Here is a 19,480-nt window from a genome sequence, read left to right on the forward strand (position 1 = left end):
GTTTCATATCGACCAGCAGTCCATGGTGGTCCAGGAAATCAGCGCCAATAAGAGCACGGCGAATGTCAGCGACGAGAAAAACCCAACGGAACACGCGGCGCAGGCCAAGGTTCAGGGTGAGGGACCGCAACTTGTAAACAGGTATTCGGCTACCGTTGACAGCTTGAAGATAGGAGGTCGGCGGTGTAGTTCGGTCGAAACGTTGCGCGGGAATAATGCTGACCTCCGCCCCGGTGTCCACCAGGTATGGCTGGCCTGTGGTTTTGTCCATGACATGAAATAGGCGACTTTTGCTTTGGCCCTGACCGGTTGTCGCCATTAAAGGTCGGCCGGCTGGTTTCCCTGCCATGCACAAGGACGGAGGCAGTGGCGCGCCTCCTGCCCGAAGCGGCGGTGATAAAAGCATACCCGTGGTGGCGTTTGAGACCGGGAGCGTTCTTCTCTTGGACGCCGTGATCTACTCGAGCTGCGGTACCTTCCGTGACGGGGTGAAGTGCGATGACGCTCCGCAGCACAAACTATTTGTTCAAGGCGATTGCAGAGCACGTCGATGGGAGAAGCGGCGGAGGATGATGTTTGCGGCACTGAACTCGCAGTGGTGCTTGATGGTGTTACATTGCACACCGCTGGCGTCACCACCTCCATGACTTTATCCGCCAGGCTGGCCAGGCTGTTGAGGTCCATTACCGTGGCTGTAGTGAGTATCATCTGAACGTTTACTGGAAGGCGCTGCATGAACAATTCCCGAAGGAGGCGGTCGTCGTTTACTGTTGTGTTGCCGCTCATGAGCTGTCGCATACGGCGAAGCAGCTGGCTTGGCCGACGGTCTCCCAAGTCCTCTGCGGAGAGCAACTGCTGCATGCGGGCTCGCTGCGATGTTGTTGTGCGCTCGAGAAGTGCAGCCTTAAGATCGCTGTATGGAGTGGCGGAAGCCGGTCCAGAAAGCAGATCGGCAACTTCTTCTGCAGCAGTAGGCGACAGTGCCAAAACAACTAGGTGGTACTTGCGTTGTTCCGTGCGAACGCCAGAGAGAATAAATTGCGATTCCCCTTGAAGAAACCAAACTGCAGGGTTGCGGTCCCAGTATGGTGGGAGTCGGATGGAAACCGCAGAGACGTCTTGTTGCTCGGTCGTGCCCGTAAGTTCAGTGTCTGGTTGCATCTCGTTGCTGTGCATAGCTCCACAATAACTTCGGCAGTGCCGCGAAGAAAACTACGGGTCACCACATTGTAGAGCCGTGGTAAACGAGACGGACACACGTCTTTTCGGTAACAAGGTCTAGTTTATTCTGTCTAAAGAGAGAATTGAGCGGGCGCGCGCAGCGCGCCGGAAGTTTCGAGGGCTTTAGAGAGAGAGAGGAGAAAAGAAGGAAAAGGAGCATAGAGAAGTGCGGTGCGCGGACCTAGTGCGAAAGGAAAGCAGTAAACAAAGTAATAAGAAAAGGGAGCTCGCGCACGACCTTCGGCACAGTGAGTCAGATCATGTGTCCGTGTGCCTGGTGTCCAACACTCGCGAAGGTCCGCTTACGGGAGGCCCGCGGGACGCCCCGCGGAGTTGTTTATGGCTGCGGGGGTGGTGCGCAGCTCCATCGCCGCGCCGCTACACATGGAAATCCTCTGTTGGCCCTGACCACCCGACAAAATCTTTTGGACATAGAAGTGGACGGCATGCCTGTTTAAGTATTCATAGACACAGGGGTGCAATTATCGGTGATGTGCGCTCACCTGTCTCGTCATCTCCACAAGGTTTTGACGTCCACCGTGTCACCTGTTGTTTGTATTGCTGACAGTGGTACATGTTGCGTCATTGGCATGTGTACTGCTTGTATGAGCTTCGCTAGCCACCAGACTTCAGTTCTATTCACCCCTCTGTACCAGTGCCCACCCACATGAAGTCATCCTCAGCCATGACTTCCTGAGTACCCAATCTGCCCTTATCAACTGCTCTTTTGGCATTCTACAGTTAGAACTCCCTTCTATGCCCGATCTTGCCACCGTGTCACCACCGCGTCGGTGTGTCAACGAGTTTTCTTTTTGCCTTCAGGCAGCTACCACGATGTACGTCACATTGACCTCAGATCCCCTGGCAACTACATGATCTCTCCTTCCCTAGAAGCTCTTTTTGCAAGGCTGTTAAGAACGACCCGCTGAGGTGCAAGTTTTGCCAGCCAGTTGCGACAGCGGCGTCAACTTTTCTTGGAAAGCCACCGTTACGCTCTAGCCTCGGCGCCGTTGTGACTAAACGCGATCAGTGGACCAACTATTGTTACTGAACCCGCCACCGCCGACCTGATCTGCTATGAGCGGGGAAGTTGCCGAGGGAACGTCTCCGGAGGCCCCTTCCCATGCGCCATTCAAGACGCAAGACAATGGACAACCGGCGGCCGCGCTGCGGTGGTCAGCTCGGGGAATCGGATGTGCCGTTCCTGACGTCAGCTCCAAGTTCTGCGAAGGCCGTCTGACGTCGGTTGGGGACCGTGAACCTCGCGCAATGAGGTGTGTGTGTAAGCCCTCGTCGACGGTGCCTGGTCGAACGTTTCCCTCACCTTGAGATCGAGGGAGGACCGAGTGTTTATAAACCACTGTTATGCGGCTGCTCAGTGTACTTTCTCTCGCAGTCTTGGTAGACTGATGAACTGCAACGTCCTTATGTAGATACTGTAAATAAACCCATATTCCTCATTCTCAATGAGAAGTAGTCCTTCCCTTCAACAGCGTCCTCAGCGTAGATAAGTTGGACGACGGCATGGGCCAGCTACCATCTAATTCATGCCCGACTCCAATCTTGACAACTGGTTACGAGCGATGGGATTGACCCCCCAATGCTGACAAGGCATGTAGCCCTCCCTCACTCTTTTGTGACTGTTTCTGTGAACTGGGCATGTATCCCTATTCTGAAACTTGGACGCACACCACAGTTGCTTCCCAAAGGTATAAGGTGGGCAGTGTAGTGCCTTTAGACGCACACGACCCTCTGGCCCTTACTGTATCGATGCTCCGAAGTCTTCTGGATGCCCTGATGCCCACTTATTTGACAGCCATTTTGACGCAATGATTGTCCCAGACTTCTCTGCTGCTCAGTCTGACGACCTTCACTTGCTAGCCACTTACAGCGATGTCTTCAATTTTGCTTCGCCCCATCTCAGCCAGACAAATGTTGTGACGCATCGCATTGACACCGGGGATGTCAGTCCCATCCATAGGCATCCTTGCCAAATGTCTGCGACTAAACGTTGCATAATCCAAACGGAAGTCAAGGAAATGCTCACTAAGGACATCATCAAACTCTCTACGAGTCCTTTGGCATTCCCTGTGGTGCATACTTACCATTCGTACAATATATGTAATGTAATGTAATGTACAATGCAGTGCATACAAACCGCCATTCCTAGCGAGGAATGGTGGTTTGAACCTAAAGGATGCGCACCCTTTTGGCTCACTATTTTCGTCTTGGTAGACATTGTTTTATATTTTTGTGAGGCAGCCAGAGCACCAATATTTGTCTGGAGGAATCTGCTCGTGCCGTGATTCAAAATATACAATCTGTCCCGCACCATCTGTGCATGTCTAGGCGTGCGGCCACAAACTTGTGTGTGCCGGCAAAGTTTGGCCTAATCGCTGATAATGTGAGTGTAGAAGGCACTGGTGTTGTCTCCGGCCATGCGTTGTTAGCAGATACGAAGCCTGTACCCAAACAGGAATGTGATCATTCCCCTCGGGTCCACTAGCCTTTGGCATATGACACGCGACAAAGACATGGCGGCTCACAGTGTAGGTCTGGTTGCCGCGACAGAAACGACCCACAAAACACACACAGCGGGGCACTGACACAACAAAAATGATAACAAATGGCTCAGCTTATCTTGCTTGCTCAACTGTTTCGACTGGCAAGTTGCCCAACAGGCCACATTGACAGCATGCTCCACTGTCGGTGTCGATGCAACTAACCATTTACAAGAATAAACTTAACGTCTTGGTCTTTACATGAGTTCACCTCTTTTAATTTCTTCCGGTGCATGCAGTGCACGAAAGCCTAGCCTTTGAGATGCAAGGAAGCTGTCGCTGGGGCATAGATTGATGGCAGTGGAGATAAGCGTGTCGTGCCACCTGTCGCTTAGCTAGGATAGTGACCACCAGCACAAACGGAGCTTGCCATGGTGGCAAGCAGTCCAGATTATCCATGGCTGACCCAACTTGCAAGCGAATTGATTAACTTTAAAGTTCTATGGAGCTTGGCTGGGCCAGTTTGAATAGTCCAAAACTTCAAAATAATGAGGTCTGAATGAGCAAACTTTTGCTGTATTAGTGGTCAATCAATCAATCACTGCCTTGTCTGTGTTGTCCATGGTGTTGTTGTAACTGCTGTTTCCTCTGTGCAGTGCTGGCATTGGCCGCACTGGCTGCTTTGTGGCCAGCAGCATTGGCATCCGACAGCTGCGAGAGGAGAACAGTGTCGATGTATTGGCCACTGTGTGTGCTCTTCGTAGAGACAGGTGAGTCATGTCACGGTCACATTGTTGGTGATTGAATTGGCCCTGTTAACTTGGAAGATGTAGAAAGCTGGAAAATATTTCAAAATAAGCTCTGTTTAGAAAATTTCACCATACTGATAGCACATAGCGAGATCACAACTTAAGAAGCAAGCCTTAGCTGAGGGCCAACTCTAATTATCCTTCTCAAGTACAGTGTAGACTGCTTATATCTAAGTGGGCAGAAATACCAAATCGATTTCGAAATGAATCAAGAAAAAGAAAGGCAAATGTCAAATTGATTATTATCAAATATAAGGACATTTAACACAAGGTTTAATGCTTGCAAATGTGTGCAAGATAACTAGGGGATGCTTCACACACTTGGGAGTCAACTGTTATTGCATAACAATGTTGCTAGCTATCAGTAACTTACGTACATAGGAACTGAGGTGTACGATACATGTATGGTCTACTCTTATCGAAGGAAGTACCAAGTTAATGTGCCAGCACTGATTATACAGGTCAGTTCGTATATAAACGTCTGAAAAAAAGTTTTTTTTGTCAGGAGAATGTTTGTTGTGTACTTATTGCTTTTTCTCCTCTGATGCTGAAGAAATAGTGAAGTTATATAGTACTGAATAACAATGAGGTTTTCAGTTTAATAGTAATTGCAAATTGGGAAGGCCACCAAAGCTTTTTGTAATGGGCTCTACTCTTTCCGCATCTGCCCACCATCCGTGTGTAGATAGGTCTGCAGCTGGACGGTCATAGTCACATTCTTGTGCCTGCTGTGTGAGTGCAAAGCTAGCCTTGTGACGGGCTGCTCGGAGCTACAACAAGAGACTGATTGGCATCCGGAACAAGATACTGTACTGTGTCGCCAAGATGGTGGTTGCGGCCGGGAAGAATGTTGCTAACCTCCCGTACACTTGCTTTCATTGGATTTCTGATTGTCATGCAGCCGCTGCAAATAGATCCGTGTCGATTCAGCACCAAACTGTAACTTTAGTTACGCAGCATGCAAGAAGTGCTCTTTTTTTTTGTCAGCCTCAGCTGCTCTCTTCAGTCTCTCCACTGTCGCGCCGAGGCAGTTGCAGCAGCCTTAATTGCTCACCACCGCTTGGTGCTTCCCACAGGGCTGCCATTGTGCAACTTGGCAATGAGGAAACAGGGCGATGGTCGGCATGGTCATTGGCATGGTATGCAGTATGCAGGCCTTGGTAAACATTTCAGCACAGTGGGCACAGGCATTTGTGATTTCATTTTCCCGCTTCCACGCAGTGCACGATTATGATAGGTGCCTGATGCTTGGCACCACGTTTAAAAACCGAAACAATTACTAGGTGCATGGAATAATGTGGATAGTTTTGGTGCTCAAATATAATGTACAAGAAAGAGAGTGTGCTTGTCATAATTGGGAAACAAAGCTCAGTATTATACACAGGCTTGTACGGTAAATGCTTCAGGCTTCAGTGCTTTACACATCCTTCAGTTACGTGGTGAAACAAGCTTTTTACGTCCCCTTTGAAGTTCAGGAAAATGAAGCTTTGTTGTACCATCTTGTTCAGCATAGTTCGGTGTTGTGTGAAGGACTGTTTGCCCGCAATTTTGCAGAGGCGGCATGGTGCAGACGGCCGAGCAGTACGAGTTTGTCCACCGGACACTCTGCCTCTTTGAGCGCGAGCTGCCTCACAGTGATGCCCGTTGAGGTGCTCTGTGGCAGGTGCAGGGATTGGTTGGAATTGCAATGAGTTGCCAGTTTCTTGCACATGGCACAACAAGGACAAGCGGAGAAGACACACTGCCGTCAGCGATGGAAGGCTTGAGGGAGAGACATTGGTCGCTCTCGCCTGGCAACTCGTGCGTCGTCTGCTTATCAGTGTGATGTGGAGATCCCGTTCGGCGGGCAGAAGTGCAATGTCTTGGAGGCTTGATCGTGAAGCCCAGCTTGCAGCAAACCCATGCCCGCCAGTGAGGCTTTTGGACATTCTCTTGCTCCCTTGGGGCGTCACTGCATCATGCACTCGGCTCTTGTCGAATGCGCCTTTTAGCCACTTCAGCCACATCCCTCATTATGCCTTTGCTTTTTATTTCTCGCAAGTGTGTGTATGTGCTTTCTCTCTTATCGAATGTGTGAAACTGTGGGCACAAAGAACTTTTCTGGCTGTGCTGGTGTCATAAGCGTGGTGGTACAGTGGTGTGCAAAGGGCACAAGTGATGTTCTGGGTGATGTAATGGGGCATAACTGTTAACGATTGTGGGTGACCTCGCCATTTGGGTGCCAGAAGTCACTAGGGCCAATCAGTGCTGGCATGATGTGCATGCTTCACCATAGTTAACTGTTCATCAGTTGTTACTGGCACGTTGTTCAGTGTGTGGCTATTTGTGTTGCCAGAGTGCATACACACCACTGTTGTTCAAAGAAAGTGAACAATGCGGAATCCCAAGAGACAAGAAAAGAAAGGGCAACAAGCATCGACATGCAATGATTTCGTGTTGAAGGAACAGCAATTACAGTTTAACCTCAATATAGCAGACATGGATATAGCAGATTGTCAAATTTAACAAAGTAAACCTAAATTCAAGAATTTTTTGTTTGAACGATATCAGTATGTATACTTATAATGCATGTCAGATAAAATTAAAGTATTTTCATGTCATATGCTACTTCATTGTAATGAGGTTTGACATTCAGGAGCTTGCACACCTGTGCACTGATCTGTATGCAAACAAGTCAGAGTGGGGACAGCTGTGGGAGATAAAAATGAGGCTGAAAAGCATGGGCCTAACTAATGGCCAGCAAGGTACATTGTCATGTGGAGAGTTGGCTCTTCTCATTTTTCCCCTTGCAGTTTTGCATTGTTCCTGTTTCTTGGAAGTTGTGCATCAACCTGTCCAGTTACCGATTTTACCGCTCTTGTTGTCAACAGTATTGCCCAGTGCCTGGAAGGGCAGCCTCTCTGCAATTGTTTGGAAATGCTTGTTCAAGCAAACTCTGCTGGCAAAAAATATGAAGGGAGAGAGGGCACTATTTCTGGTCAAGTCATTTTAGCTTGCGCACAAAAGAAAATTCCCACCGGCTGTCTTTTGTTCCATCAGCGGTTCAACTCTGGATGAAACTGTCATGTTTTCATTTTCACTGTTCTTGTTTGAAGATACGAGGTTCAATTTCATACTGGTTAGCCTTTGGTCATGCTTTGCAAAATAATGAGCTCTAGCTCGAGTTTCAAGTGATTCACTTTACACCAAGCGTATCCTGCTGAAGAAATGCATTTCAACTTGTCGAAGCATATCCTTGGTTTAAATGAAACACCTACTTGCTCACACAAAAGTGCTACATAGCTTATGACAGGGTCGGTGTTTGGATATGTATATATACATGTTCTTTTTAATGTTCCTGTTTGGCTCATAAAGAATATTTGCACAGTTTGTCCAAATATTTTAGAGACATGTTTCATTTCAGTGGCACATTTTTCTGCTGTTGCTGAATGGTGACTGGTGCATGTACATTAGCCTGCAAGCTCACAAGGCAATATGTGCTGTCTAATTAGCACAAGTGGATAATTTTTACTTGAAACCACCACCAGGAGTCCCATGAATTGTTTATAAGCATCACCTTTGCAGGAAGCACTTTGCAGTATTGTTTATTAGGCTCATTGAATGATCTTTTGGCCAGCTTTCTAATGAAACAGTTAATGAAGAATGTCACATCATCGCACGTCGTCAAATGCAATTATCAAAAGCACAAGTTATGAAAGCTTGTGGTGTTGTTTTGTAATATCAGGTGTTTCAGCAATGACTATCTCCGATTTTTAAACAGGGTGGGTTTGATTCAAAGTGACAATTTTTACTAGCCAAGAGTTAGCATTGGCAAAAGGCAGAATTTGTGGGATAATTATTAATGTACTTGCTAATTGACTAAATTTTGCTAACGACGTTTGCAGAATTGACATTGCTGTATATAACCATTCACACGAAATTGTGCCTAATGCAGTTTTTGGTCATTATAATGCATTTCCACTGCAGAGACTTGGTAAATGAAACAGAAGTGCATTTCATTGCACCTTCGAAGTCTGCATTTCACAAGACAATGTTTCCAGTAAATAGCTGGGCTTTGTGTACTGTTCAAAGTCAGTTCTGTAATTACAAAGTGCTCCTAAATTTGTTCGCTAAATTGTCAAGGAATGAAAATTGTTTTATTAATACTTGCATCTGCAAATCCTAACCTCTGCCATTGTTGTGTATCGTGGTCAGCAAAAATTGTGATTCTGTCTTGAATTTACAATAACTGGAGAGTGAATTGCTAATAACTGGAGAGTTGTCACTGAGACACCTAGAATTTTGTCTATTATTATGGACAAGCAAGAAATCAGTGTTCCAAGATTACTCGAAAATATTGAGAGAAGCCATTAATTTTTTTTTCCCCACATTTTGAATACAGCAGTATTTTCTTTTTCTGTTTCCTTTGTATGAGCTTTGTTTGAAGTACATGTGCGCCTTGCGCGATAGTGAAACCTTCTTCACCTAAAAAGAATTCAGATTTGGCAGGCTGCATCAGCACCAAGACATACACATACCTTTGCTGAAATGCTTGCATGACATTGTTGTTATTGCTAAACTGTTGCTTCTGTGAAACAAAAGTTGCATGTCTTCAACACTGATTATTCTCACCACCACTTCATCACAGTTTGTCAGTAATTGACCTTCTTACTCATGCCTATCACATTTGTTGTGCACAGCTGGCCTTTCTCCGACATAATGCCAGCGATGAAGTGCCATGTTATAATTTTCATTCCTAGATTTCGTAGAACCAGCACAATCTTTCTCACGAACAGTATTGCCCAACTTTTTTCTCTCTTTTCTATTTTTAACTATGTTGCACATAACTTTGTTGCACATACCGTTTTGAAACTGTTTTCTGTTTGCTTGGATTTTTTTCAATGCTCATTGGTTTTTGAGTGGGTGCATTCTGGCCAGAGCTATCACATACCAGTCAGGTGCAAGGAACTTTGACACACAGTGTAGTCCACTGTTAAAGAAAGTGCATGAATGCTGGAAATGAACGCCCCTTTGTAGAGCTTGGCTTTGAAGCAGACGGCTTGCACAAGGTGTCACTGTTTCCCTTATGCAGTGGATAAACACTGGGGTTGTATTCTGGCCTGATTACTTTTGGTGATATCACTGAGCAGACTTGGCTGGTGAGCAGAGTTCTCATTATTCAAGGGATGCCTTGCCTTAGGCACTAAGCTATGCAAATGTGAAAGCATGCCCAAAAGTTATTGATGGTGAATATAGCCCTTGTTTCATCGCCATGCATAGCTGAGATGCCCCCAAAGTGTCTGCAACCAACACGTCTTAAAAGGGTTTGAAAGTTTACCAGAGGGATCTGGAAAATGGACACCTGTAACAAAAGCATGCCTCAACTAGCATTCCAGCAAAATGACTTTTTGTTTACATCATTGGCGAGGTTTATATTGGCTTATTTAAAATCTGCTAAGGAATTGACTCCACTGGCAGTAGTGACCTGCGTTTTCATTCCAGCTTTAAGTGAACATATTGCATTTAATGGTGCATTGTTGTTTGTATTGTGCAGCACAACCACTCGTTTTGGTTAACACCATTTGGTAAACCCCCTCGGCATCTTTGCTTGCGTCGTTTGTCCAGAGAAAAAAAGAAATTGTCACAGAATTGAGCTGCTGTAGAGAACTGGGCTGGTTATGCCACTCAGTCTGGAAAAATCAGTCAATCAAATGCCAAGTTTTTGATTGAACAATGCAGAACTAGAAATGCAAGCTTGTAGAGATATTTCAGCAAAAACAAAATGGCAGTACGGAAACATTCTTTATATCTTTAATGTTGCTATGTAGTACAATAATACAGGTCACTGCATGTTTTAGCTCTGACCAAGGTTTAATTAGGAATATAAACTCAGTTATAAGCATAGCTGCAGTGGCCTTGACAGAGGCAGTTCACAACCATATCTTGTTGTCAGACTAGACACTCCCGTCTTGCTCGCCTTCAGTTCTTGAACAGAATATTTTCAGCTGATAAAATAACAACTTTGAGCATGTCCCTGCTTAAAGGCCTTTGATGGATGCCTCGAATCACGTCTGAAGATCAGAAGCTGCAGGGTTGGCCAAGTTCTGCTGTGGTTTTCATGTCCACTTCCTGGTTATATTGTCTTGCATTTACTCAACATATTTATTGTTTTGACATTTGTGCGGAAGTTTTTTTTTTTTTACCTGCATTTCTTTGTTGGCACAATCGCTTGGTTGTAAGCTCCAATTTTGCATGCAAGGCAAAATGGGAATGCATCAGAATGGCCATGAATTGTGCACATGCACATATTTACATGATCGTTATCATCAGTTTGGTATGAAAGAGATTACTGTTCATTTTGGTGAGCTGTTATGTATGCTCTTGCCAGGGTCGTAACTTTAAGACACATTCTCGGGTTTGTGCCCAGAAACTGGCTCTAGTTTATTTATAGAGTTTTATGCAGGGAAGTGCAGTTTTTGCTTGTCGATTTCAATTATAAATATTTGATTCTGTGCACTGTTTCACATATTAACATGTACTCTTTCTTTTATACAGGGCAGCCATTTTATATTTATGTGTGGTACTGATTTACAAGTGATTTATTGGCATTTATTTTGATATCAGTATAACTTATCACAACAAAGGAAGTAACAGGGTTGGCTTAGTGAAGATGCTAGAATAGAAAGCAGGGTAGGAGATAAAAAATAGTCTTCAAGTAGAAACTAGTTTTGAGAATTTAACCTTTCATCAGTTGCTGTGCTTCATTTTGAATGTCCTTGTTTTACACTTGTTACCTAGTATGCATAGACACAGCATTAAAACAAAATTCTCTCGGGTCTTATCAATGTTTATACTTGTATTGTCAGCTTTGCTAAGGTTCAGCTCTTGCATTGCTGGCCAGTTAGAATTTGTGGTCCCCCCCCCCTTTCTTTTTCTGCTTTTGATTAGTAAACTGTCCAAGGAGTCAACAAGAGGACAGCTCTTGTCCCTCATTTTTTTTGCTATTTGGCACACGATGCTGTGCCTGTGAGCTGTGCACATTTCACTTTAGTAAACTGCTGAAGCACATCTTCATAAAAACGGAGCGAGTCTTTTTCTAGCCAATCAAGCACCCACACAAATCTTGTTCACCATCCCACTCTCTACTTCAAATGTACTTTTTTCAATGCTTGACGGGGCTTGTTCCATGTGGGAGCATTTTTCATTACTACTGTCTAAGGCTTTTCTGTCTTCTTCCTTGCAAGTATTTTGTGCCTATTTCGGCATCTGCATTACACCAAGCAAAAACTGCTTCCGAAGAGACATCAGCAGTGGATGTTCTCACTCTGTGGTGGCCTACAAGTGAGTGAACTTGTGGGCTTGAAATGGATTAACATTTTGAGTGAGTGATGCATGTTTTTCGAAGCTTGCATCAGAAGAGCCTTGGTGCTTCATTGTGTACTGCCTGCAGAAAACAAGCTGCTTCTGTTTAGATGTTACGTGGTTCTAATGAGAGCATTGCCTCAATTGATGTCATTATGTTGGAGAGTGAAATAGGTAAAATTTTATTCATATGCCTGAAATGTTATTCATATGCCAGAGTTTACTGTTCTGCAATCATTCTAAAGCAAAAGAAACTCTCTCATCTTCTAGTACATTGTGTAGTAGCTGTATTAAAGAGATGTGTAGTAGTTCCATGAATGTAGTTACATTTTTTTTACATTTGTGCATGGTGACCAGTCTTAAACCCTTTGAGAAGCCTGTTTGTAAGCACAACTAACATCCAACCAACTCTATTTCATGAGCTGTGTGCAGTGAAAATTGTGGGTTGTATCAGCCAGCAATGTCTTATCACTAATCATCCAGCTTGTAATGCTAGTTGAATGGAATAATTACAAATAGATTAAGGACACGTGATGACCAAGCTCTCCTTTTTACCTGATGCAAGTGGCTTGTTTTCACTCCTGCTCACCTGATGTGAACCATATCCAAACATGGTGAACAGCGCACCTGACATGGCAGAAGAAATACGAACAGGACAGCGCATCTGTCCTGTTCTTTCTTGCACGGAAAACGACTAACCCCAGCTTTAAACTAATGGGAACTGTAGCGTTCACTTTACCGCAAGGAAGAGGTGAGATAGTATTTGCACCTGCCACCTCTGTAATTCAGGCAAATTTAGTGTTACACTGGGTAAGGCCACTTGGTGTGGCTGTCATTTAGATGCTGTCGCATGAGAAAAGGCAGCCCCATCCTCTGCTGGGTGCACTAAGATATGAGTGCATATGGTGAAACCACTTCACTTGGCTCGGCTCCACTAAGGTGTACATAGTCTTGACAGTCAAAGTTCTGAGAGTAACAAACAAAAGCTGCAAAGAATGAGCGGCCTGATATTGTGGCACAAGTATTATAGTCCCACTGAACATATTCAATGTCTGGCAGCTTCCATCGTCATGTCATTCTCCTGATTTGCAGTGGTGCCACTGTTCGTGCAGTGTGTGTCAGCACCATTTAAGATGGGCTTTTCACTGTAAAAAGCAACATTAATGGCCCCTTATAACAAGCTAATAATCATTTAATTTGCTTTTCCAGTCATCGCTACTCTGAATGCTGTATGACATTTTGTGTTGCTGTGCAGCACTTGACCATTAAAATGGCACTCAATGTAGCAAAGCGCTCGCAGTGGCAAGTAATTTCCAGTCTGACTGGAGTCACCGCATGACTGGTGGCTACAAAGGAGTGGGTGAGACTGGCCGTCTCTGTCTCGGTTCTTCATTTTTTTCTCATCATTCATTCATTTTTAAACTCAACCAATCCCATGCTGTTTAAGTGTCCATAACTGAACGTTGGTTCAGATAGTTTCCCGGTGTTGTCAAAATGTTCTGCCTAGGAGCTTGTTTTCTTTCTGCCACTTCCATTTATTTGCATTTTAATCTTGTGTGTGTCATTTGTATCCATGAAAGTGTGATGGTATCAAGTGTCTTGGGTAGATTACCTTCGCCAATTGACAAAAACGGACACCTGCTTTTCAAACTGTTCATATTGTGTGACTGGGATACAAAGACAAACGTATTTGTCAAAGGGAAAAGGCTCAACTGGAAGCACATATTGAATTTGATGCATTTGCAGTGTTGTAGAATGAATGATGTGTCAGCTCATTGATGCGAGCATGTTGAGCACTTTCCAGGGGCTGTCATTTGCCACCTCACATAATGCATGAAGAAAGAAAGCTCGCACTGTTGTGAACCCGATTGTTGACATTGTCATTGAGACATTTTGTCGTAGATCCCAAGAGGCAATTTTTGGACCCTTTGGAGTCGCGTGTGATGTGACGTGTGTGTGTGAAATTTTGTCAGTCACATCTCTTGCTGAACATTTGTTTCTCAAAACCTTCCGAGTACAAAAGAAATCTCTGTTAATGAAACAAAGAGGTTTAAGAGATGCTGTTTTGTCAATATCCCTGATGGTCCTTCTTGTATAACCTTCCCACAGTCTGTTCAAGTGCATGGCTAAACTCTTCAGAAGGTAGCGTTTGCGTTCACTGAGATGCTGAACGTTCTAGCTCCAGCAAACAGCTCTTTGCCTCTCCAGTATGAATGATGCACTGGCAGGTTGACTTTAAAATTGCAGGAACCAAAAATTTCACACCGTTGGTCTACACTGAAGGCCAAGCTTGGTTGGTGGATTACACTTCTGTAAATGTTAACACACCAGTGTGTTATGTGAATGGATGCGTAATTTTTCACAAGTTCCCAGACTGGCTCCTTCATAGATTTTGGCAGCATCTGCTTGAGGGTTGTAAACTATTTATTATCAAAAAGATTTCACATTGTATAGAAAATTAAACAAAAGTAAATAGGGCACCTTTTGTGTGCTCCCCTTGCACAAGAATCGAAAAGCACATCTTGAATGTGATGTCACAAATACAGCAGTATGGACGCAGGAAACCTTACCCCTTTATTTCTTGCTAATAAGCAATCTTTTTATGCAAATAAATGCACAGACATAAAAAGAATAAAGTAACCTTCAAGTCTTCTTTAATCAATATTACTATATGGTTGCACTTGTGTTAGCCTAACCACAAACTGAACAGCAGTTGATAGTGTGGTTAGCAGTGCTTTTAATTGACAGGACAAGTAACATTTCAATTTCAAATTTCAAGTAAAGGGCAATCAATGATACTACATTTTTCTGCGTTGACTTTCAATTATGGATCTATAGTACATTAATTATTAGGAAGATTCATAGCACCTGTGCAAGGGTCACCTTGAATGATATGTTATCGTTATTTACGTTTGAGAGAATGCACTTTCTTTGTTCAAGTAGAACTTTTCTCATCATAACTCAGCTTGAACATTTTTTTGTCTCTGCTGCTGAGGATGAGGTTTGCAAGCCCTACTTTTGTACGCATTCATTCCGGTGGTGCACAGAGTCGTCACGTGCAGTTGCACTCGGTAAGAGTGGCAAAGTGGCGCCCGTGGTTGAAAGGGCTCGAAGACTGCATGGCGGCATCGACATACAAAGAATTGGTTTACTACATAACAGTAGTTGCAATAGTGCCCAGTTCTCCAATCTTTTCGTACATTGCCACAACCATGCAGTCTAAATGAATTATCTTTTGTCCACAGAATGCATTTAAAAATTTCTCATTTCAAGAAAATATATAGTAAATTTCATACATACTTCCGTATACTTTTTCAAGACAGCTGAATTTAATAAAAACAAATAAAAGAAAGCAGTCATGAGTTGGTTCTTAACGTTGATGACAATGCTAGGATGCACTAGCCTTGAGGTTGCTTTCCTAATTGTGGACGGCAGTTATGGACGTAAATGAGCACTGCAATTCTGGTTGCATAAATTTAGTCATGTAAGAACTCGCACACAAGACTATGTGCCAAACTAGCATTCCTTGAATTGAAAAATCCTGGTGAACTAGGTGAAAGCACTCAGCCCAAGTCAGCTTAAAACTAGTGTTGCCGATTGCCTTGAAAAAATGCTATATATGAGAGGCTCAACTGCATATAGAGCAGTTAATATGCCAATAGTTGCATGTAGGGGAAAAAAATGTTGATTGTTTTTTTTGTTTAATGAGCAACCATGTTTTAAATAAATGTTTTTATTTCTGCTGCTGGAGCGGTTGATCACATCAACAGTTCAGCACCAATTGCCCTTAAACTTTACGACTCACTCCCATATTTAACACTTTGACAACACATGAAGCTGCACGGTCATTGTATTCATAAAAACATAGATGTCTTTAATTTCATGCTGCAGTGACAGTTACATTAGTTGGTTAGAATCGCAGAAAGCTGAGCAAGTAGTACAAGAAGGCAGCTTTACAAAACATACGGAATTACTTCCTTTTGTAGATGTTTTGTACACTTCATACCATGAATAATAGTCACTGAAATTAAGTCATGTGTTGTACATACGCATGAGCCTTACCTGAGGCAGCACTCATCTGGCAAATATTTTTATTTTGTTTAACTTTGCATGTGTGTGCCTTATTCGCCTGTGAGGGACATAGCAAGTCGCAAGGATGGTCAGAAGAGCATTAACAAGCACGACGATCTGTTGCAATTTGTTGCACTATCATACGGGACAGGTTGATTGGTTGAAATTTAACTCGAGTTCTTTAAAGAGGCACTAAACAGCAACACTAAATTTGTTTAGTCTTGCCAAGTATTCTGGAGAAAGGTTGGTTAACAGTGGAAAGAATGAGGGGCAGTTTTACTTTTTGAATTTCGCACCCAAACTGCACCACCAGTACGTTTGTGCGATGTTGCATATTTGAAATGATTTGTACATTTTATGGCTGCTGTTATCCAGAAAAAGTTAACAAAACTCTGTAAGTCGATTCTTCAGTACCTTCAGAATGCAGTTTACTCCTTCTTTGTCATTAAACTGGTAACTATTTACCAGCAGGTGTTTTCACAATTCATGTCAGGAGCAGGTCATGTGGGAACTTCAGGTGACATTGCTTCTCCCTTGATTTGAGTCTCTTCTAACCTTACCAGACTCTGTTCATGGTGAGAGTCTGGAATTGCAGAAGTGCATTTCACTAGTCAAGCCTAACATTTATTTTTAGTGTCCCTGTGCGGTGCTACAGTAGACATGAACACACTGACTAATCTCTAGTGTAAAGGTGTGAACAGACAAGATGAGACAAAGCACTGAAACATTCTGCTGTCACATCCTTGCACTGGAAATTAGTGTAGTGCTATGTCGGACCAATTAGCCCATTCTGACAGCCACATGACAAGCATATAACCTGCAATTGGAACTTATTTTCACTTTATGTGCAAGCACTTCTGGTGTGTGTGTGTGTATGCGTGGCATTTTTCAATTAGAATTTTACTTGTGAGGTATGTAGTACTTATCATGTCACTGTAATTGTGTTCTGGTCAATTGTTGAACTGAGACGGAAAGATAACTTGAGAAAAGGCATGCTTACTTTGGTAGGTGCCACAAACATATAAGTCTTATTGAGCATTATGTACCTCTTGAAGCTGCTTGCACCAACAGAAGCACAACAGGTATATTACGTTGAAATACTATTCAAGTTGATGAGTGTACAATGGAATGTTGACATACCTCTATGTAGATGTAATTGACCTGTCATGCACTCTGAACTGTCTGTTTGTCAAGTGCTTTGCATTGGCACTGGGGATGACATTGTGACTGTGGTAAACGTAGGTTTTATCGGTTCTACAAACTTGTGTTGAATCTGACAGGTTTATCCTCTTCTAGCAAAACATTTGCAAAATAAATGGGCTCACGAGTCTGGTTAGACTTTGTAAGGAAGCTATACCGATGTAGTCTGTTAGACCATTTGCTGGGTAGCCGTGCTAGATTTTCTTTTGTTTTGTGTGAAATATACAGTAATATTTAGGAGCAACAGTTTATCGTGGTATTTGCTTGAGAGAGTTTGTGTGTATTGACATGGCTTTCTGCAATTTTGTCATCATAGTACGCTGTGTATGTGCATGTTTGTGTTTGGAGAGAGAGTGTGCAGGAATGAGACTTTATACTAGTCAGGAGGTTGACGAGATACTTTTTCTCGAGAATAACTGCCCCTTTTCCCTCATTGTCTTATGTTGTGGTCACCAAGGCATTGTTGGCAAAGCACAGCAGTTTTTTGCACTATGAAAAAGAGTTGCTCAAGGAAATAAAATACAAGATGTTCAAAACACTCAGCTGTGTTGTGTATTTTCCTTGTTTCAAGCTGCCAACTGCAGGCAGCATTATGGAAACATGTTTAAATGAGTACGAACAGGACAATTTCGTTTTTTTTTTCTCTAATCAATAGCTGTCATCCTACTAGTTGCAGTGTGAAACCTCAAGAATATGAAAAAAATTATTTTTTAATCGAGCCAGTAGGAAATTTTCAAGTGCAGTGCATCTTTCGATATAGAGGCTCAGTATGTTATGAAAAGTAAAAGTAGTGGTCATGCAGTACCACCTGTAACCGACATGAACAACTGTGCTGCCAAAAGTCCATTGAGCACTCAGTGGGATAAGAAGGGAGAGGAGGTGAGAGGGAGCACCTGCTTTTTCAGACAAGTGACAGCAGTGAGGTTTACATTTGTTTAACACAGAGGAGCACAGTGTGAAGGAGGGCTGAATGGCAGTGTCAACACATTGGGTAGCCTTCAACCATTGAGCTGGGATGATTGGTGCATATATGTGTGCTTTGCGATGCCATGTCATCGCCAACTCTGGTTTCCGTGCAATATCCAGCCTCCCAATTCACATCTGCTAAAGCTGCAGTACACTGCGCTCATGTTTTGAACTGGTAAGGTGACATAATTATTTGTTGCATTCTCAACAAATTGAGACATTATACCACAGTTATAGGCTGACAGCTATAAAAAAAGATGTAAACGCAAATTGGTGATGCCAGTATGTTTGCACGAGCGCTCTTTTAGCTAAAGGTGTTGCTTTAAACAAATGTGCTCATTTTGAGTGCTTTTATGTTTTAACATTTTATTTCAAAACAGTAGTTGCAATGTATACTGCGATACATAAAATTATAACCTGATCACTGGTGTTTTCAATGGATGTAAACCTGTAGTAATTGCTCAGACAGGCACCTAAAGGAACACAAGTGAAAGTAATAACTTGCTATTTTTATTATAAGTACCGTGAGTAAAAAAAATCTCCGTATGCACCACACCTGAAGCAACAAGTCGGGGATATGAGGAAAGGGCAATAGTGGCTGCCAATAAACATATCTGGAGATTGGCTAGGCAGGCTGTAGCTTGATGTGGTGGACTTCTACAGGTAGATAAGACAGTTGGGGAAAAAATCCGAGGACACCTAAGCACTTGAGAGTTGTGAATGCAAAAGCATTAATGTCCATTTGAGTGCCGCTGAGAAATCCTTCTAGTTATGAACTCCTCACGGGCAAGCGAGCACGTTTGCTTGGTGCATTTTGATTTATCCTTACCAAGGTGCAGTTGGATTGTAGGCGAGAGCTTGCGCACAAAGTTACGCATAGATAACACCGGCTTCTGAAAGTGAGGGTGATGTGGCGCCGTGCCGATGCCCTCTCCCCTCACGCAATACTTGGGGCACCATCGCAGCAGCAGGTGTTCCCTTTCGCCTGCTCTGTTCTGTCAAGGCATGCTCATGCCGTAGCGTTGCAGCCAATCAGAACTCCATCAAGGCATGCTCGTAATATGGCATCGCAGCCAATGGCAATGTGAATTTGGGTGCTGTTTTGCTGCTACAGATGACAGACGGCGGCTTTTTCGCTCAATGGGCAATTTGATGCTTTCACATTTAAAAGAATTACAGAACACCTAAGCATTTCTTACAAGTTGTAAATGCAAAAGCATTAATGTCCAATTAATCCTAATAGAACTCTAAACGGCGCTTAGAGTTTTGTGCTGCGAGTAACGTACGATAGCGGTACATGCTGCCTGAGCCAGCAAGCAGGAGCAGCCTGTGGCGCCAATGTGGCATGCCACCGACGCCCTGCGTGGCAAG

The 19,480-nt window shown here is 43.6% G+C and overlaps 2 protein-coding genes across 2 annotated transcripts in view; one reads left to right on the forward strand and one right to left on the reverse strand.

The window, feature by feature from the left end:
- LOC126538497 (tyrosine-protein phosphatase non-receptor type 7-like) overlaps positions 1–17,681 on the forward strand; it is a 172,647-nt gene extending 154,966 nt beyond the window's left edge. Inside the window, exons 12-13 of the mRNA XM_055074816.1 lie at positions 4,379–4,492; positions 6,086–17,681. Of these exons, the coding sequence (XP_054930791.1) occupies positions 4,379–4,492; positions 6,086–6,179 (208 nt within the window). The 3' untranslated portion in view covers positions 6,180–17,681. The remainder of the gene's footprint in view (positions 1–4,378; positions 4,493–6,085) is intronic.
- Positions 281–1,176, reverse strand: LOC140217064 (uncharacterized). The gene has a single exon (XM_072287484.1). The coding sequence runs from the start codon at positions 1,174–1,176 to the stop codon at positions 319–321; it is 858 nt and encodes a 285-aa protein (XP_072143585.1). The 3' UTR covers positions 281–318.
- Positions 17,682–19,480: the final 1,799 nt, after the last annotated feature.

This window comes from Dermacentor andersoni, chromosome 4 (assembly GCF_023375885.2).
Source record: "Dermacentor andersoni chromosome 4, qqDerAnde1_hic_scaffold, whole genome shotgun sequence".
Classification (NCBI taxonomy): Eukaryota; Metazoa; Arthropoda; class Arachnida; order Ixodida; family Ixodidae; genus Dermacentor; species Dermacentor andersoni.

What these genes read in the sequence shown, in the direction of transcription:
- LOC140217064 (XM_072287484.1), bottom strand. Translation starts at nt 1,176, where the DNA reads ATGCACAGCAACGAGATGCAACCAGACACTGAACTTACGGGCACGACC.